The sequence below is a fragment of the Canis lupus genome, chromosome 2 (genome assembly GCF_003254725.2).
Source record: "Canis lupus dingo isolate Sandy chromosome 2, ASM325472v2, whole genome shotgun sequence".
Taxonomy (NCBI): domain Eukaryota; kingdom Metazoa; phylum Chordata; class Mammalia; order Carnivora; family Canidae; genus Canis; species Canis lupus.
In genome coordinates, this window is record NC_064244.1 from 64,487,424 (window position 1) to 64,507,860 (window position 20,437).

The following is a 20,437-nucleotide window of genomic DNA, read 5'->3' on the forward strand; positions in this document are numbered from 1 at the left end:
TAAGAGAGTATATCTTAAAAGTTCTCATCACAAGAAAAAAATTATAACCATATTTGGTGATGGATATTAATTAGACTCATTCTGGTGATCATTTCTCAATATGTAATAAATATTGAATAATTATGTTGTACACCTAAAACTAATATAATGTTATGTGTCAATTATCTCTCAATGAAAAAAAGGATACCCCAGGTTAAAGATCCTAAATTCTGATATTTATTTATCTAAAAAGGCAAGAAAAGTCTTGCTACAATAATACTCTGTCATCTTGGTATTATTATTGGTGCCTTAGTTATTGGGATCAATTTCCCAGTAAGTGAGAATGGACTATTCATGAAACTTTATAACACAGTGACAAAACCACAGGTAAAATTTTGGTACATGTATAGTTACTTAAAAAGTTATACTATACAGTATGTTACCACATCAACCAGAAAAAATAGGAATTCACCTAGGCTGTTCTTCTAGGCCGATAAACACCAAGACTTAATAGAGATTTTCATTAAATTCATTCTAAGTTTCGTTGCCACTCATGGATAGTTTACTTGCCAACGATTGCTTTCTAATTGCTTTATGTTTCCTAACTAGCCTTTGTATTGTTTTGGTAAAGACCTCAAACAATGCTGGGCAGTTGGTGTGAAATGGATAATTAAATGAAATGGACTAGGGTGCACCTGGTAGCTCAGTTGGTAGAACATGTGACTCTCAATCTCAGGGTTGTGAGTTCCAGCCCCACATTGTGCCAAGAGATTACCTACAAAAAATAAACATCTTAAAAAATTTTTTTAATGGACTAATAAAGGATTCCCTCATAAGTCCCTATACATTGAAATATACTTTGTCGTGGCTTCCTTTCAATCTGGTATTTTAAAATCTAAAATATTATCTATGAAAAAAATAAAATATTATCTATGTTATATAACAATAATGAAATCCTTATTGCTCAGAATATGCACAGATAAAAGTTCACAAGCTTCAAAAGTAAATAGTAATTGTTATACTTTCCCAATAATAAAACACATTTTGGTAAGGTTTTCACATTTTAAAAACTCAAAATAGCTTTATGAGTTCACAAAATAATACTATATTTTTTTCAAGATATTAACATATATTCTTGTGTTGTAGTTGGATAGGATGTAATTTGCTTGGGAGATTTAGCATTTGCTACTTCAAAGAATACTTCTTTTAATATTTTCATTTTAATATTCTGAAAATAGCATAATACATTTATCAGAAGTTAATTTTTTAAACTCGACATGAATGGTTTTGTTTGAAATAAACAACTTTGGTATTGTGTATCTGATTTTGCAATAAATTAGGGTTTAATTCATAGTGATTTTCTATGATACAACAAATAATTAAACAACTAATGGTTCACCAAGAGAATAAAATGTATCAAATCTGTTGTTTCTGAAGGTGAAGCAAGATTTTGTTCTGGTATAGTGCATCACTGAGATCCCAGGAGGAAACAAAATTAAACACAGATAGTTCAGATGGAGAGATTTTTAATGAAGGGACAACCTACAGAGGTGTTGGCAGGTCAGGGGAATCAACACAAGATGCTAAGAACCCAGGGACTGGAAAATCCCCCAACCTCAGGCAGAAGATACAAAGGGAGGAGAATGCTACTGGCATGAGAGCTGGAGCCCAAGAAAAGAGGAAGGGTCACTGAACAGCTATAATCCTGAAAAGGGGAAGCAACCACCAGATTGCTTCAGGGTCATTGCTTCATACTACCTGCACTGATGCAGGGAGAGAACAGGAAGAAATATCCCAACTTCTCTCTGCTCCTCTGTTTATACCTTCCACTGGCAAAAATTGAAGCCAATTGGAAGGGATCAGCTTCTAGGGGCGAGAAGAGAGAAGGCAGAGTGTGGCTCAGCGGTAGGGGAGCCCAGCACTAGAGAGCTCAATCACATAACTATCGCTGAGGCCTGATGCAAAAAAAGCAAAACTAAGCATGCTCCTCTGACCTAATTTCTAAGAAGTCTACCAGAAAATATCATTTTGGGCAAATAATTTTTAAAAGCACAAAAACCCTAAACAAATAATCTGATTAAAAGTGGGCAGAGGACCTGAATACACATTTCCCAAAGAAGATATATCGAGGACCAACAGACACATGAATCATCATCAGGGAAATGCAAATCAAAACCCCATAACGAGATATCACCTCACACCTGTCAGAATGGCTACTACCAAAAAGAGAAGAAATAACAAGCGCTGGTGATGATGTAGAGGAAAAGGAATCCTTATGCACTCTTGGTAGGAATGTAAATTGGTGCAGCCATTGTGGAGAACAGTATGGAGGTTTCTTGAAAACTTAAAAACAGAAATACCATATGATCCAATAATTCTCCTACTGGCAAATACCCAAAGAAAATGAAAACACTAATTCAAAAAGATATAGACATTATTATGTTTATTGAAGCATTATTTATAATAGTCAAGATATGGAAGCAATCTGAGTGTCCATCAATAGATAAATGGGAAAAGAAGATGTTTTATATATATATATATACACATATACATGTAGTAGAATACATGCAGCCATAAAATGGAATATTATGCAGCCATAAAAAAGAACAAGACCTTGCCATTTGCAACAACTTGGATGGACCTAGACAGTATTATGCTAAGTGAAAAGATCAGAGGAAGACAAATACTATATGATTTCACTTATATGTACTATCTGAAAAACAAATGAACAAAAAAAAGCAGAAACACACACACAAATGAGAGAACAGTGGTTGCTAGAGGGGAGAAAGGTGAGAAAAATGGGTGAAGGGGAGTGGAAGGTGGAGGCTTTGAGTTACGGAATGCATAAGCCATGGGACAAAAGGTACACAGCAGAGAAAATATAGTCAGTGGTACTGGAATAGTGTTGTATGGTGACAGATGGCAGCTGTGCTTGTGGTGAGCACAGCATAATGTATAGACTTGTCGAATCACTATGTTGTACAGATAAAACTAATGTGACATTGTGTGTCAACTACAATTCAACTTTAAAAAATAAAAAACAAAAGCTCTTTCTTCTGCATTTCCCCCCTTCAAGTTCTATTTAAATTCTTCCTTTTGTTTAAAATCCTGGTAACACAGAAGCCTATGGTCCAAAGAGTCTTCCAGTTCAATAGACTTTTCTCTAAGATCCCATCCTGAGAGCATGCTGAGCTGCAGGACGTCTATATGATTGTTAATGAATGCAAAATCCAGGAAATTTCCCTAAGATCCCTATTAAGTTTGGGAAAAGGTTAGCCCAGCCAGCCACCAATGATGACAACGCTCACCACGTCTTTGACAAATGTCAAATGCATATGATGTACATACCTGAAAGATTTATTTGAATGGTCCCTAATCTATTAATTTCGTGTGTGTGTGTGTGTGTGTGTGTGTGTGTAATTTTTGGTTACCTTCTGATTACAGCTTAAAAGTAAACAAATACAGAGAATAATCAAAGCTACCACATGAGAACTTAGGTAGTCCCACTACTCAGAAGCCTTCTGAGGACACCTAGAAGTCTTAAGTGGAGGTTCTCCAGGTACGAATCTCTGGCTACCACTACGGCAAGATGCTGGAGGGCCGGAAGCATGTGTGATTCATCTTTGCAGCAGCCACAGATCCAAAACAGTGTCTCAAGCAATGCAGGCACTCAATAAATGTTTGCTGAATTGGCCAAACCTTGCTTTGTCCCCCTCATCAACCACCCCAAAAGCACACAGATAATTACTTCTTGGAAAAATTCCAACTACTGTTTGATGTTACCTATGTGACTTTTCTCTCAAGAGCAGCTCTGTAGGATTACATTATTTTCTGTGTTTTTTTTTTCCGTTGATCTTAATGGCATGTACGTGAACAACAGCTTCATATAAAATTCCTAACAGCACATACCACAGCAGATTCAGGGTATCATTTTAAAAATGGTGCCAGTATCTCCCAAATTAGAAGACACACAGTCTCTCCTTTTGAACAGAGGCTAGAAAATGCATAATTTGGTATTAACATAAGAACTAAAGATATTTTGAATATACCCTTTGATCTTTTTAAGATCCAAGGTTTTTTTTAAAAAAGAATTAAAATGTTACCACAAAACTGGCCTTCATTAAAAAGTAATCCTGCATTTAATAAGTGTCCAATTATAAAGTTTATTTTGTAATGTAACTTTTAAAACTTGAACAGAAGAAATGTTGCATTTAAAAATGAATCTGAGTAGGTAATGAAGAGGAAGAAGAAGAAGAAGAAGAAGAAGAAGAAGAAGAAGAAGAAGAAGAAGAAGAAGAAGAAGAAGAAGAAGAAATAATTTAAAATTTTATTTCATACTTTGTAGAACTTAGAATCATTTTTATATAGTATAGATCCAAGCTTTAATTTGAAATGACCTTGACCCTCAAAAGCCTAAACTTAACACTTCAGAACAAACTAGCCATTCTCTTCTGCTTTATGGGCAAATCAACTAAATAGCAGGGAATTACACCGTTTGGGCCTTTGAACCACAGGACTAAGAAGAAATGCTGCTTGGTGTATATAAACACTAGAGAATCCATTTTGATTTAATAAAAGGATGAGTTCACTGCACATCCTATGACAAAATATTCCCCCTTTCCTGAAAATGTTCCCTTATTCCAACAATAGAGGATTGCTTTTTTCCCAAGGTGTGAGGTGGGCGGGATCAAGAAAGCTGTTATATTCATTTCTCAAAATGCACTGTGGTGGGAAATTCAGGATGCAGTGAAAAGTAATAAACCTTTTGCTTCACTGAAACAGAAAGCCAAATTTAAAGCACCAGGTAAAGGCTATAACAGCAACAGTACACATTCATTATTTGCAATCTTGTAGTTGCCTAAATCTCTATAATACATTACTTTAAAAGCTTCAGATAGATGTTTTTATAATATTTTACCAATATTTCAACACCAGAAGAATCTTAGTAGGTTAAACCCTATAGTCTTAAATTTCAAATATGACCTAACTCAGTCGTTTTATTTCTGGGACTTTCTCTCTCAAATTTCCATTTGTTTTTATTAATGGATAAATGATGAAGAATTTTAGGAGCCTATCCACAAAGAAATGAAATTTTTCTCTTTTTAGGAGCCTAAAAAATAAATAGAAAAAAGTCAATTCCGACATAATGTTGTCAAAATAACCTTTTTAGAATAGAATGTTACAATTACTTAATTATTTACATTTATCTAGCTCTACCATTCAAAGTGCATGTAGGCTTTAAAGCTAACCCTTAGGTAACGTCATGGTTGATAGCATCTAATTTCATGTTTAACTGACATCTCGAAGATTGAAAAGGATCAAGACAAACATATCTATTGTTTTGGCTACTGTATCCGTCTTCATCACTGGCTGTTTTGGGGTGAAATATATTGCAGCTGACCCTCTGAGAGAGACTAAAATAGACATGTACTGTTTCTGCTGCCCAGCATCCCTTCTGCAATTTTTCTTTGGAGAACCCTCCCCACCCCGGGCTAGACAGTGTGCAGCTAACACCAAATCCATTTTCAGAGGAAAACACCTAAATCCAAATTTACTCAGGAGAACAGTCCATTCTCCATGTTCAAAAAGGGGCAAGTGACTCAGACTGCCCCTGTAAGAAGAGTCCTGAGACTTTTGCTGCAAATATTGAAGAAAAAGTAGTCTCTCTTGCTAGGACTAAGTTGATAGTAGCATCTAGGGGGCTATCATTAGCAAACAGGTTGTCTGAAAATGAAGCCAAAACCAGAAAGCAGATCTTGATAACCCTGACTGGTAGATCCAGCCATATTTCCACTGGCAAGATGTACTTGTAGGCTTTTTGTGTTAACCAGATAAAGTCCCTTATACTTAAGCCAGTTTGAATCCATTTCCTCACTTGCAGCTAAAAGAATCCTGAGTCTGAAATGAGACAATGCTAAAAATAAACATGACTGCTTTTGAGATTTCTTTTTTTTTTTAAAGATTTTATTTATTTATTTATGAAAGACACACAGAGAGAGAGAGAGAGAGGCAGAGACACAGGCAGAGGGAGAAGCAGGCTCCATGCAGGGAGCCCCATGCGGGACTCAATCCCAGGACCCCAGGATCACACCCTGGCCTGAAGGCAGGTGCTAAACCACTGAGCCACCCAGGAATCCCGCTTTTGGGATTTCAAATGTATTTTCCTCTCTCCATATTATTTCATTTAATCCTCATAACTCAGGAAGTAAATATCTATCAACATTAAATTAATATTCATTATTTTTTGAACACATACTATGTGGAAGAGAGATGGAGAATGCCAGAGGAGTGATCAATCTGAAATATGGTGGCCACAGAAGTCTTACCTACCCTGGAAAAAAAGTGGAGGTTACATATCTCTAGGCTTCAACAGACATTCATCAAATGGAAGATAAGTGGTATACAGCAGAGCCAGGGTGCAATTATTGTACTAATCCCTCAGTGATAAATTAGAAGGCTCTTGAAATAGCCCAGGCCAGACAAATGAATGCCAAATAGGTAGCCCTATGAGAATGATTCAAACAACAGGACAGAGATGGAATCAGTTTAGATGTGGGGGTCCCAGGTGGATGCAGCTGTTGTCACTGGAACAGGAGGAGAAGGAAGGGGCAGAGTTTGGAAGGCAAGAAAGGAGACAAGGTATGGGTCAGGTAAACATACCTGTAGGTATGAGGGCCCTCCAAAAGGTCCAGAGGGCCCTCAGTACGGTAGGTGTGGGCTGCAGAGAGGCTGAGATAGGAAATGCAAGATGGAGCATTACTGGCATGTAGATGGCAGCTCAGGCTTGGGCACTGCCCTGCTACAGCCCTGCCAGGAAGAGAAGAGGAAGGGGCTGGCACCAACCTCCTCTGGGCAATCTCAGTCCTGCCTGTGAGCTCCATGGAAGCAGGCTACACGGGACAGGGCCGGTACTGGTGAAACGACCGAGTAGGTTCTACGTGAGTGCATCTCCAGGGACCCTCCACCGCTGCAGCTGCCAGCTCTACTGCATGGCCCCTATCCTGGACGCAGTCTCATTATTCAGCTCTCACTTCTTAAATTAGTTCATGCTCTCACATTAGGTGTAATCACGGCTGGCAACGCTTTCTGGGGATGTCTCCAAAAGATTAGAGTCGGAAAAAAAATGTTTGTGTGTCATTTTAATCTAAAGTAAAATTGTTGCCTCTTTTCCCATCCCTTCCCCTTTCTCCAGGCGAGCCTGAGTGACTGGAAACGGAGGCGGGTGTCGGGGATGGGGTTCCCCGCAGGTGATTCTTTAGACAGCTATCAAAGTCTCAAAGAAACAAAGGAGGTTGACAAGCTGAAAGGCGTGGCTATTGGCGATTCCAAGGCAGGCTTCCCCGCGTGGGGGAGCGCGTACCCATGGGCGGCAGACCTCGCTGGTGGCAAATCCTGAGGTTGAAAGGAAGCGCAGTCGGTCCGAGCCCCCAGGTCTTGCCAGACTCCCCGGCTTGCGCTGGGCTGCCGCCTGCCGCTCGTCGGCTCTGGCTCTGCGGAGCTCGCAGATTCAAGGTCGCCCGGGGGTGACCGCGGCGCCAGGTGCCCCGGGGGCGGGGGCAGCATCCCTCCCCGCCCGCCTCCGCGTGGGGTCCGGAGCCGGCACCTCTGCTCGGGCTGTGGCCGGGAGGTCCGCTCGTCCTCCGCTTCCGCCCGCTTAACCGCCCGCGATCCTCCAGCAGGTCTCCGCCCGCCGCACCTCGGGCTCCAGCGCGCCCTTCCTCTTACCCTCTCCGCAGTTCCCTTCTCCCTGCCACTTGGCCAAACTGTATTTTTGCTTCCTCGTTTGTGATAGCAAACACCCGTTTGTGTGTGCAAAGTTCTAAGTCAACGTGTGCGGCAAAAATTCTTGTAGGGTCAGAATTACTCCTGAAAAATCGCCCACGACTCGCAAGATTTGGGGTCTACAACTCAGCTCTAAGGTACAGGTCACGTAGATAAAACACGCAGTAAAGATGCACGGCACAGACAAAAAATACGGATGCAACGTATCAACCGTTAAGTGCCAAAGGGAAAAAGCGATCCGGTAATGGGCCTGCGTGCGACGCCACCGTGCTTGTCACTGCCCAGTGTGCTGGGCCTCGTCGGCGTCGGTTCACCACGGCACCCTCCGCGCGCGGCCCCGGGCCTGGCACTTCACGCGCGTGCAATGATCCATCCCGAAGAGAAGGAAGGAACGCGGCCCGCAGGCTAGGGGCCGTGAGAGGCAGGCGGGGCAGCTGGGCGAGCTCCACCCCGGCGGCCGCGGCCGCGGTCCCCGCACCTCCCGGGAGGCTGCCGCGCTCGCCCCGCCCCGCCCCGCCCCGCCCCGCCCCGCCGCGCACGCACGCGCCCTGCAGCCCGGCCGCCCGGCCCGCCGCTCGCTCGCCCAAACTCACCCGCGCGCCGGCTGCCCCGCGCGCCTGCGCCCGCTGGGGGGCGCCCCCCTCCCACCCCGCGCGCCCACACGCGGCGCCTCCCGCGCCCCGGCTGCTATTCCCGACCCTGGGCGCGCGCGCCGCCTCCTACCTGCGGGCCGGCGGCTGGAGGCGGGCGGAAGGGCCGAGGGGGCTGACCCAGACGGTGGCACGAGGCGGGAGACGGGAGAGCGAGCGGCCGCGGCGGACGGTCCGGGCACGGGCGCGCGCGCGCGCCCCCAGCCCTCGCTGCCCCGGCAGACTCCCGGCCAGAGCCCAACCCTGCTGCCGCGCGCCGCCCGCCTCGCCGCGCCTAATAACAACGGCGCCCGGGGTCAGGTGGCCGCGCGCGGACAGCGCCGCCATTGGCTCAGCGGGGAGCGCGGCGCGCTAGGATTGGCTGGGGGGCGGAGCCTAGGCCGGCGAGGGGGCGGGGCCGCGGAGGGAGGCGGGCCGGGAGGCCGCGGGGGCGGGGCCAGGCCGCGGTCCGCGCCTTTGTGCCCGGCGCGCGCTCTCCGCCGGCTCCGGCTGCAGCGCCGGCTGCATCAATAATTCAGAGCGGCGGCGGCGGCGGCGGCTGCGGGTGCGAGCAGGCGGCGGCGGCGGCGGCGGCAGCGGGGACCGAGCGGCAGCGGCTATGCATCCAAGTGCGTCTGGGCAGCCGCGGCACCCCTGAGGCCCGGGCGGGGCTCCGGGAGCATCGCTCGGGGGGACGCTTGCCTGGGAGTGCGAGGAAGAGCAGTAATATCCAGAGCGGTGTCTGCGAAGCTGCGCACGGAGCAGAGGAGGGGGCTTCGGAGTGGGGCTGGGGCGGGGGGGGCGGCTGGCGCAAGCAGCCCCCGGGGTGGGGGGCGGGGTGGGCGCCGGCGCCGCGATGCTGGGCGTCGTGGAGCTGCTGCTGCTGGGGGCTGCGTGGCTGGCGGGCCCGGCCCGCGGGCAGAATGAGACGGAGCCCATCGTGCTGGAAGGCAAGTGCCTGGTGGTGTGCGACTCCAACCCCACGTCCGATCCCACGGGCACAGCTCTGGGCATCTCGGTGCGCTCCGGCAGCGCCAAGGTGGCTTTCTCTGCCATCAGAAGCACCAACCACGAGCCGTCCGAGATGAGTAATCGCACTATGATCATCTACTTTGACCAGGTGAGTGCTCCGCGCAGATTGGCTTGGGGGGAGACGTGGAAGGCTGATGTTCGATCCACTCCAAGGCTCCGCAGAGGCTCGGGGACAGGAGTTCGGGACTGACTCTTGTCTACCCCCCTTCGTTCCCGTCTCGTTATAGGTACTAGTGAACATCGGGAACAACTTTGATTCAGAACGCAGCACTTTCATCGCCCCGCGCAAAGGGATCTACAGTTTTAACTTCCACGTGGTTAAAGTCTACAACAGACAGACCATTCAGGTCAGCCACCGCGTCTGGGTCAGGCCCCGGGCCCGGGAGGGGGCTGTTAGCCACCGGAGTGAGCGGGCCGTGTAGGGAGGGGTGGGAGATAGAGGGGCAGCTGCATGTGCCTGGGGTTACTTGGATGGACGAGTCGCAGGGCCTCACAGTTCTGTGGCTTCGACTGTCTCTGGCTTCTTTCACCGGCGCTTGGAACCTTAATCCCCTCCCGCACAGAGTTTCCCTGCCTTGCCTTCTGGGCCGCTCCAAAGAGGTTCTCCCCCTTTCGGATGGGACTCTAGGGATTTCCCATAGTGGTTGCTGGCTAGCATCAGAGACAGTTCCCTCCGTCCAGCAGCTTCCTGACACCGGCCTTCAGCACCACAGGCAGGATCCCCACCCCCTGTCCCAGCTTGACAGCCTGGACTCCTGTGTGCTTGCCTTCAGTACCATGCTCAGGGGGCTCCTGGCATCGCTTGGGGACCGACTCTGGGGTTTTGAACTACCAGCACCGGAGCCCAAAGCGGTTGAAGGGTGGAGAGAGAATGGTGAGGGTGTAATGCTACTCCCTCTGGGCTCTAGCTGGGCTCCAGCCAGCACTCACCAGCTCTCCAGGTTCCTGAAGGTGTCCAGGTTTCCTTTGGGCCGACAGAAGGCAGGGTGCACGGCGGCCAGGGAGAGGGCGCTGGGCCTTTGGCTGCTGATGCCACCCAAGGGCAAAAACAAAACCAGGCAGCGGCCGCACGGCTGGATCTGGGATAGGAATTGAGCCCAGGTTCGGGGATGAAGCACAGAGTGCAGCTCTGGCGAAATTTCTCATCAGCCAGAAGCTTTGCTGGTCTTTTCCACCGTGTCTCCACAGTGTCCAGGCAACTAGGACGAGGAGGAACCAGGTTTTTTTGTTTTGTTTTTTGTTTGGTTTTTGTTTGTTTTATTTGTTCTCCCAGAAACCCCAGTTGCCCGATTGTCTCTGAAACGGTGGGGGCGGGGGGGGGGCGGCTGCGGGGTGGGGGGAGGCCGCGAAAGTGTCGGGGCACCTGAGCCGCCTACGGGTTCATTAAACTGGATAAAAGTGCAATCGGGATTTGCTTGGCGCGCTCAAGAAATGAAAGTGACTCCCATTTTAGGGGGGGCAGACCCTTCCTGTCACCCAGTTGGGCTGCAAAGCCCCTTTCTCATCCCCGGCCCCTTCCCCCAGGTTCCCAGCCCTTTGTGGCTGTTAGCCAAGCCGCGACGGTTCGCGTCCTTACCGCCGCTTCGGTACCCGCCTAGGTGGCTCCTCTGAAGCAGGCCTTTCTCTTTCCCAGGTGAGCCTCATGTTAAACGGGTGGCCGGTGATTTCAGCCTTTGCTGGTGACCAGGACGTGACCCGGGAGGCCGCCAGCAATGGAGTTCTAATCCAGATGGAGAAAGGCGACCGAGCATACCTCAAGCTGGAGCGGGGGAACTTGATGGGGGGCTGGAAGTACTCGACCTTCTCCGGATTCTTGGTGTTTCCCCTCTGACTGGCTCATTGCCGGAATGGAGGCAGGGAGAGGGCCAAGGCAGGAGGAAGGCAGGAGGGGGAATAAGAAAGAGGCTGAAATTTAGAGGACGAGAAAGCGGCGCGACTCGAAACTTCCTACATGTTCCCCAGCGGTGTCCCGGTAAAAGGTGCGCGCGGGCGGTCGGGCGGACTACTTTGCCCGTTTCCCCGTTAGGAGAAGTAAATTCCGCTTAGCTCTGCGCACTCCTCCCGTTTCCAAAAACAAACTCGTTTCTCCCATGCCGGTTGAAGTAATCGGGAAAGAGAGACTACCTTGTCTTTGTTTCTACCCCCATGTCCTGTTCCCTCCAATTTATACACAAGAAACTTTGTATTTCACGGTATAATGTGAAATATCTTCCTCCTCAGATCCCCTCTGAATCTTTCCACCCGCTGAACTCTAATACGCCCCTCCCCTCCTTTTAGTTTGGAGAGGGGATAAGGTTTTTGTTTGGTTTTGTTTTGAATGGGGGAGGTAGTTTTAATTTGGCAAGTATTGCTCTGAAAACACTGCTCAAGAGTTAATTAGCTGAAGATACTTTTGTGTCCTCCGCTGCTTGTTAGCAGAGAAAGGACTCACCTTAGGGGTGACTGGTTCAAAAATACATATAAATATATATCATTTGTATTCAAAGAACTCTTCCCAGTGGAAACTGGCTGTATTTCCGTATTTCTATGTCCTATTCGGAGTGATCGTGAAATCTAAGGCTGCTTGATGTCTTGATGCTTGTCAATGCCCTCGTGTTCTGTGGCTCCACTAAATGCCAGGAGGTTCTTCCGGACGCTTCCTCGTCCTCTGTAACATACGTGTGAATAGCCAAGATTTAATTTTGCTTTAACCCAATAAAGTTGAAATGGGACTTTTATTTTTCTGGAATAGCTTTCTAAACTCCGCATCTTCCCCTGCTGCGAGGTTTGGGGGCGGGCTGTGGACCTGCGAGGCTCAGAGGCACGGGAAGTCGACTTGGTGAGAATGCACCCGGGAAGGGGGCCCGAAAGGCCGGGGCGCGAGCGCTTCCTTGCGAAGCCTGCCTGCACCCCTTTTTGCGCCAGGCCTAGAGCCAGCCCCGCATTCGCCTGTGCTCCCTGCTTTGGCCGAAGTCTTGCTAGGCCCGGCGCCACTACCGGCCTGGAAGCGAAGTCTGGATTTTTCGAAGTCCAAATGCCATCGGGAATAATCCTAATTGGAGGAGCCGGCACGATCTCCACGCCTCTGCCCCCGGATTTCCCCCAACCGGCCGCCCCACAGTTCCCGAAGCAGCAGCGTCTGTTTTATACCAGCGCCTCTGAATCCCGAGTCCACCCGCCGTATTACCCGGGCGTCCAGGACCTGGTGATTGCGCTCAACGCAGGACTTTCATTCAAGAGGTTCGTCCAGGAGTTTTGATTGTATCGGAACATAATGTGAAAGCAAAATTGAAATAAACGACTTCGTTTTAAGTCTGGAAGTCTGACCCAGTCGCTTCAGCAGCGGGGAGGTCGGGCGCCAGGGAGCGGGTGGCTTCCGAGGGCCTGGGGCAAGAGTCTGGGCCTGGATAGGCACCTCCGGCTTTGGTCCTTTTAGAAGTTTTTTTCGCTGGCCGACAAGCAGGGGTGAATTTAATTGGCTCCTGGAGGGTGGAGAGAAGGGGGTAGTACTAGCACAATAAGCAACGTTTCTCTTAGTTTCTCTTATTCCAGCGGCTTCTCTGATTGAAATTCGCCGAGGACTCGGCCTTCCTTGAAATGCCGACCTGTTCCTCCCGAGCTCTCGATCCTGGGGTCCGCATCCCCAGCGGGGCGCTCGGAAACCCCCAAGGCCCCAGGCCCCAGGTCCCACGGGGATAGCTGGGGACTTCAGGACTGAGGAGTGCTCTTCTCTTCTTGTCCCACAGTTCTCTCCCGGCATAGTTGGTCCCCAGGGAAGGGAGGATGAAGTGCAATTCAGAACCCTAGAGAGGTTTAAAAAGAAAGCTATTCTTTTTAAAAAGGGGCATTTTAAAAAAAGAAAAAGAAAGCTCCGCATTCTTCCTCTTTCGAGGGAGGTATCTGGGAGAACTGGAGCCTTCGGCGGAACTAGCTGGACCCTAAGGCTCTGTCCTGAACAGCCAGCCTTCCAAGCAGGCACACACGGTGCAGCGGGCACCCCTTTCTGCCTAGGATGAGGGCTTCTTGGCCTTGCCGGCTGGGTGGGTAGTCACCGCCCAAGAAGGCAGCGCCTCTAACGCACTATCAGCTTGCTCGCTGTGGGTGGTGGGTGGTCACTCCTCTTCCTGGGGAGGGTGCCACCAGCATGTCTATCGAGGCTATGGGACCACCAGGCTGTGCTCCAGCTGGGTGACTTTGGCAAGTCCTTTCCCTGGCCTCAGTTTGCCCAACTGTATAAAGACAAAGAGGAATTTAAAAATCTCCAAGAGTCCCTCCTGCTCTGAGATTCCAGCCATCCTTGAACATGGGCCTACAGTTCTTTTGCCTGAGCTTAATGAGTCCTGGCTGTCACCTTCCCTGATCTGACTCCTGGGGGCAGTCTCCTGAATGCTAGATCTGAGGCGGGGGTAGAGACAAAGAGGAAGCCTGCCTATCCAGGAACTCAGGCTCACCTGGACGCTGGAAGGTGAACCAGAAGGGAGCAAGTGGGCCCCTAGTGAGATAGAGAAGTTATCCCTGGATTTTGTCCTGGCTCCGGTGGAGGGAGTGCCTCTGTCTTCCCAAAGGTTTGATTTTGGCACTCGAGATCCTTCTCAGACTGGCTCCAGCCACTGCTTCTTCCACCTGCTGATCCTTTCCCTCTGCCATTGGATGAGCCCATCTCCACTCCTGTCTTCATGCCTCTGCACCTGCTGTTTCTTTACTTCAATTGGAAGTACCCTTTCTCTCATCTCCTCTTTAAAATCTTGTCTTTCAAAAAAAAAAAAATCTTGTCTTTCTGGGGGATCTGAGCAGTTCAAGTAAGAGGCTGTCTCCTCTGGGAAGCCATTCTGTAGCTGCTTTTCCAAGGTTCACTACTCCCCCCTCACTCTCCCACCAGGCCTTGCTTGGCACTGGTTGGCAAGGAAACTGTCTGGGCCTGGGCCTGCCTCCCGCTCTGCAGTGGGTTCCAGGGGTTAGTGGTGCCCACCCCAGCAAGTTTTCAGAGTGCTAAGCAGGCAGTCCTGTCCCAGGGTCCTCAGGGGAAATGTAGGGCTCTCCACCCCCAAACTACCTGAGCCTCCCATTAGTCTGGGTGGAGATGTGGACAGCTCTCCCCAAGAGACCTGGAGTTGGAGTTAGAGATCTCATTGGGGCTGGGTACTTGTCAATTGGGCCACCACCCTCACCTCTGGGATAGAGGTGAGGATGACTATTACCTGTGCCAGAGACAGGTGACTCAAGCTTTATCTGAAAATTGTGCTCCAGCTGAGAGGGAACCAGATACTACCAACTGGTGTGTTGGAGACAGACGGATAGAGAAAAAAAAAAGGCCAGTGGCTCAGTAGAAACTATATCCCTGCCCCCAACCAGAGGCTAGGGAGGGGGCCCATCTTCAAGCCTATACCTCACTGCGGTTCCCTTTAATACTTAGAACTTTCTAGACCTTTTCAGATCTGGGCCCTGCCTTCTGCTTTCATCTCACATAAACCTGATCAGAATAGAGCCTGTAGGGGTTCCAGGACCACCCCTTCATTCAGCCTCCCTCTCCAAAGTCTCAAAGACTCCTCCCCTGCCCAGGTCACCTTGGTTACTTCCTCCACTCCAGCCTTCTGGAAGCCTTCCTCATCCAGGAAAGGCAGAGTGATTACCTCTTCCCGGCCTTCCTCTTTGCACCGTGGCCTCTCTTACCTCCCTCTCCCCAGCCTCCAACCCCGTTTCCCTCGGGCTGCAGCAGTGTTAGGGGTCTGGTGCGGGGGAGCCCAGGGAGGTTTCTAGGACCCAACGAGCCCAGATAGGACTTCCAGGCCCGGGTTTTCCAAGCGTGCCGAGTGCCTGTGGGAGCGGCAGGGTGGGCGCGGGTTCGCAGGCGGGGAGCCGGGGTCACCCGAGCCTGCAGTGTCAGGCCGCGCCGGGCTCCGCTAGGTCCTGCGCGCCCCCCTCGGCTCGCTCCCTCGCCCGCCGCGGCTTCCAGGGTCCCCAGAGTGCGGAGGGCGCCCCCCGAGCTGCGCCGGAGCACTAATGCTCCAACCCCGGGTGGACCGGCGCCTAATGAGAACATAATTACCCAGATGGAGAGGGAACCTCACCCCGTTCTTTAATTGTGCCTTGATGGAGGGAATGGGGATGCGGAGCGAAGGGTCAGGACGCTTCCGCGGGTCCCGGACGGGGTCCTTGGGCCCTGCGGACCCAGAGGAGAAGGAGAGACCACGCGTTGTGGAGCGCACTCCGTACCCCAACCCCTGGCTTAATGTGCAACCTGAGACTGCTCTCCTGGCACCACCACCTACCTCTCTCCCCCCGCCCCCAGCTTTGTCCTCAACTCCCAAGTGTGAAGGGTGGGCTAGATGTCTAGGGTTTGCTCCGAGACATCTTTTCTGATAAACGGGTCGGTGAGTCTAAGCCTTCCCCCTCGCCCCATCCAGCCATAAAACTCCAGGCGTGTGCTTGGCCTGGTCCTTGTCACCCCCACTGGCTTTCAAACAAAACTGAAACTTATTACCGACTCTGACTCTGCAGGAGGCCAGCATTGCCCTGGAACTGAGAGGTCAAGCCTGGAGGGAAAGCGCAGGTACACCTTCCTTTGAGCCAATTTAATTCGGCGGAAAAGGTTTCCCAGGAGCGATTACAAAGGTCTCTTGATCTCTTTGCACAGAGCTCCTCATTGAAGATACATCCACAGTCTCTCTGAGCCTCAGTTTGCTCATATTTCAAATGGGGATAGTAATGCCTTCACAACAGGGCGGCTGAGAAGGCTGTGCTAAAAGGTATAAAAATGCTCAGCGCTGCCCTAGCGCTACCGTAGTAGGCGCAGAATAAATGGTAGCAACAGTAAGGAGCAGTGAACATCAGGGCATCCCACTATCACAGAAGCAGGACATAGGGGAACATCTGTGTAGATCCCTACATCAAATAAATGATAAAACTGAAACCAGGTAGGGAGAGGAACACAGAGCAAGTGATTGGTAGAATTAGGATCCTGCTTCCTTTTTTAAAAAAATTATATTAAAAATTTTTTTATTGGAGTTCAATTTGCCAACATATAGCATAACACCCAGTGCTTGTCCCACCAAGTGCCCCCCTCAGTGCCCATCACCCAGTCACCCCAACCCCCACCCACTTCCCCTTCTACTAACCCTTGTTCATTTCCCAGTTAGGCGTCTCTCATGTTTTGTCATCCTCACTGACATTTTCACTCATTTTCTCTCCTTTCCCTTTATTCTCTTCCACTAATTTTTATATTCCCCAAATGAATGAGCTTCCTGCTTCCTTTCTTCCCCCCCAACACCTGTATCCCCACTCCCTCTAGTCAATAACCAGAATAGACACCTGTATTCCATAAGTGTCTATCATCTCCATCCCTGTTGCTCATATTATTTGCATTGGTCTCTATGGGTGAATAGTCTCTGGTTGCATGTCTGAAGGCTTCCCCATTAGGGCATGAGCTCTGTTTCCATGTCTGTGTCCCTTTTGAGGGTGAGCCCTTTTAAGGTAGGTACCACATCCTGTTGATCTTGCTTGGCCCAGTGCCTCCCACGGTGCCTGGCACAGAACAGACATCTGTGATGGTGTCATGAATGAAACCAAACTGTGCCTGGTGTGACTGCAGGACATGGACTCAATCAGTGAAACTGCCCTTTAGGGCAGCTTCTCAGATTCTTCAGTCCTCCACCCCTCATCAGTGGCAGGAATGCTAACATGGAAGTACTTTCCGACTCTGTGCAGGCAGAAAAACCTTCCCAGGTACCTGTACTTGCTCTCATCTCTCCCATTCTACTTTGAGCTCAGGCTGTCCCCAAGGAGTTCCAGCTTTGACCCTGGAATAGCAGCAAGCAGGGGCAGCGAGGAAGAGGCCAAGATTAGATGTACAGGCAGTGTTTGAATTTGTTGCTAGGTCTTCTGTTTGGGAAAATACTTTTAACTGGGAAAATACTTTAGGCAGCAGTGAGGAGACACAGTGTAGCTTAAATCAAAAAGGAGAATTTCATGATTATAAAGAAAGGACTTCCAGTTGTGTAGCCACAGCCCAGAGCCTAGGGAGGTCTTTGTTCATCTTGCTAAACTCTGAAGAGGTCAGGAAAGAGGTGCAGGGGAGGGACCAGTGACTCCAGTCTGACCTTTGAGGCTTAGCTTGAGCTTCATCCACCTCATTTGTACAGTTGTCGCTGACACCCACACATCAGGGCCTCACTCTCTGCTGACCACCTGAACTCTCCTATTCAGATGACATCCTGACCACTACTCTGCTGGGGGCACTGAGCTCCAGAAGGATAAATCCTCATCTGCTGTTCCCCAGAGCACCTAATTCCTGGCACAGTGTCAGGACTGGTAGATACTCTATAAATGTTCCTTGACATTTATGAACGAGTGAGTGAACATATGAATGGGTGGGCCGACAAAGGAGGGATTATTGGTTGCATCATGAGAATATCTGCTTTATGCTCATGAACTCTGTGAACTCTGCAAAGGTACTTAACCTTGTTATTGGCCTCACTTATAATTATATCCTCAGTGCCTAGCACGTTGCCTGGAATAGAGTCAGTATGAAAAGTATTTCTTGAGTGAATGGATGGATTGATGGGTAGATGGATGAGGAATTACAGTACTCTGGCAATAAGATTTCTTGGACTGTGATTCTGAAGTGCAGGCTTGACATGGTGCTCCTCTCTAAATCTCCACCGTCACCCCAGATGGCCACATTTATTCGAAAATTGAATGGAATTGCACGTGTTGTCTGGAGTTGACCTTATACCACAAGTTTTCCTTGATGCTCTTGCCCCACCCCACCCCCAATATGTGCCTCAACGGCAGGGACAATATTTTATTTTTCTTAAAGGTCAGGAATACCCTCCCTTTCCTCCAGTACCTAATGATATGATTTAATATTGGTTGATTGGTTGCTTAAGCCAAGATCAAGTCATGATGTCTCTGGAAATGGGTGGGGTTGAAGCCCTTGGTGATGTTGACAATGATGGTGAAGCCCAGAAGGTTTTTCAATGGTGTTAGAAGAGTGGTAAGGTGTCACAGCAGCCACACAATGCCTTGCTAATGAGGGAGCTGGTATTTCCCCAGCAGACCCTAGCCATGGGGTCTCTGTGTTTTTGTTCCAGCTGAAAGCAGAATGACCTCTAAAATCCCCTCATGGCTTTGGGTTCTGCTGCAGACCATGGAGGTGGAGTGGGCTCAGTTGTTTCCTCTGAAGAAAATAAAGGATTACGCAAATCCTTCTCCTTCCTCAGACCCAGTGTCCAGCTGGGAGTTCAGCCCAACTAAGAATTCTCTAGAATGCTCTGCTAGCCAGCAGCAACCTGCTTACTCAGGTGAGGCTCCAAGAGCCTTTTCTTCCATCATCAGAAATTACTGCCTACTTTCAGGGAAACTTTCAAAGAGAGAAGAGGGAATTACTAACAAAGGAGAGGCCACTGGGCATCTCGTTCTCCTCATTTAAAAGGAAGCTGTGTGCTCTGCCCAGATCTGGTATTGGATAGGCTCTCCTTTATATTCTGAGAGACTCAAAAATAAACTCCCCAATGTGTACTTCTGCTGAGAAGTTCAGATGATTTTATAATGACTGAACGGCTCCAAATATGCAGCTGATGTGGAGACTGCTATTTTACTAACTCATCTTGATCAAAGTTGGTCAATTTAGGTCTCAGAAATGTTCCGAATGCTCTCTCCCTCTCTCTCTTTCTCTCTTTTTGAAGGAGTTCATTTCAGGTAGATGGATTATTTGCTTATTCTGAAGATGCCAAGGGAGAAGGCACGTTAGCAATACCAATTGAGCTGGGGGTGCAGGCTCACAGCTCATCCTTCACATGGCATCTGAGTGTCTGGTGCTTTTCCTTCCTTCTCCTCTGGGCTCTCCGATGCTGGCCAAGTGGGAACTTGCTTGGCAGGTTCACCAGAATGTGGGCCTAAATAATCTCCTGCATCAGAGTGACAGTGGTGCTCCTTGAGGCTGTAAAGTTGGCAGCTCTTTTCTTTGATTGCCTAAATGTGTCCCCATCTCTGTCATGAGAAGCTGGGGTCCAGGCTGAGGGCATAAGCGAGTCTGTTCCCCCGGAAATGAAACTAGATAACTTCTAGGGTGCCATTCTAACTAGAAGCCTATGAAATGCAAGATCCTCTGGATGGTAGTTGGGGGTCTTCTGACTTTCCAGCTTAAAAATATCCCCAGAATCCTACTTTCAAGGCTTAACCCACAGGAAAAGCTATGTGGTGACTAGCTCTTAGAGCTGTGATATGAATCTTCTTTAGGCCCCTCTTAATTCTCTGTCCCCTGAGTAGCCAGAGTGAGCTTCTCAAACATAAACCAAACCACACCACATGAGTCCTCTGGTTGAAATCTACCAGTGACTTCACAATGCACTGTGACTCTTTGTAGTGGCTTGCCAGGCTTCCGTGATCTGGTCCCTATTGACCCTTACTACCTCATCTTTTGCTGTTTTGTGATCTGGTCCCTATTGACCCTTACTACCTCATCTTTTGCAGTTAGCTCATTCCACCATTAGTCCCTATAATATGCTAAGCTCTCTCTTGTCTCAGAACTTTTGTACATGTTGATCTTTTGGGGGTGAGGAGTACTCTTCCATCCCTATGCTTTGCCTGGCTCTTTCCTCTTTCATATCTCAGCTGGCCATCCCTGAGCCACTTCCTCTCTTACCAGTTGAGCTTCATTCATCTCTCCAAAATGCTCATTTACCTGAATACTGTCCCTCCCTGGGAACAGGCACCTGGCCTGTCCTTGGTGTTACCTTATCCTTAGAGTTTGGAACAGAAGCTGGAATGGTAGGGGCTTGATTCATATATGGACAACTGAATGGCAAATCAGCCATCCAATCTTGTATCAGAGCTCAGGGCTTCTGCTCCATCAGGGCAAAGCCATTTTTCCTTGGTTAGAAGCTCAAGGGAGCCATTAAATATGTCACCTACCTGAAGCTATATCCATCTAGAGGGAAAGCAGGCTGGAAGCCATGAAGTCAACGATGGAGGCTAGAAAATTGGTCTGTTATCATCCACAGGCCCAATGAATGAGTCTTTTGCTTGTTAATATCTGT

At 48.9% G+C, this 20,437-nt stretch overlaps 1 protein-coding gene across 1 annotated transcript; it reads left to right on the plus strand.

Annotated features, from left to right (window-relative positions):
• The first annotated feature begins 9,203 nt into the window (after window positions 1-9,203).
• Window positions 9,204-12,713, plus strand: CBLN1 (cerebellin 1 precursor). Its single transcript, XM_025447903.3, has 3 exons — window positions 9,204-9,510; window positions 9,650-9,769; window positions 11,056-12,713. The coding sequence occupies exons 1-3, from the start codon at window positions 9,247-9,249 to the stop codon at window positions 11,251-11,253; spliced, it is 582 nt and encodes a 193-aa protein (XP_025303688.1). The 5' UTR covers window positions 9,204-9,246; the 3' UTR covers window positions 11,254-12,713.
• The last annotated feature ends 7,724 nt before the right edge of the window (window positions 12,714-20,437 follow it).

Coding starts and splice junctions, on each gene's coding strand:
- CBLN1 (XM_025447903.3), top strand. CDS start 9,247: ATGCTGGGCGTCGTGGAGCTGCTGCTGCTGGGGGCTGCGTGGCTGGCG. Junction 9,511..9,649: donor TGATCATCTACTTTGACCAG/GTGAGTGCTCCG, acceptor GTCTCGTTATAG/GTACTAGTGAACATCGGGAA. Junction 9,770..11,055: donor ACAACAGACAGACCATTCAG/GTCAGCCACCGC, acceptor TCTCTTTCCCAG/GTGAGCCTCATGTTAAACGG.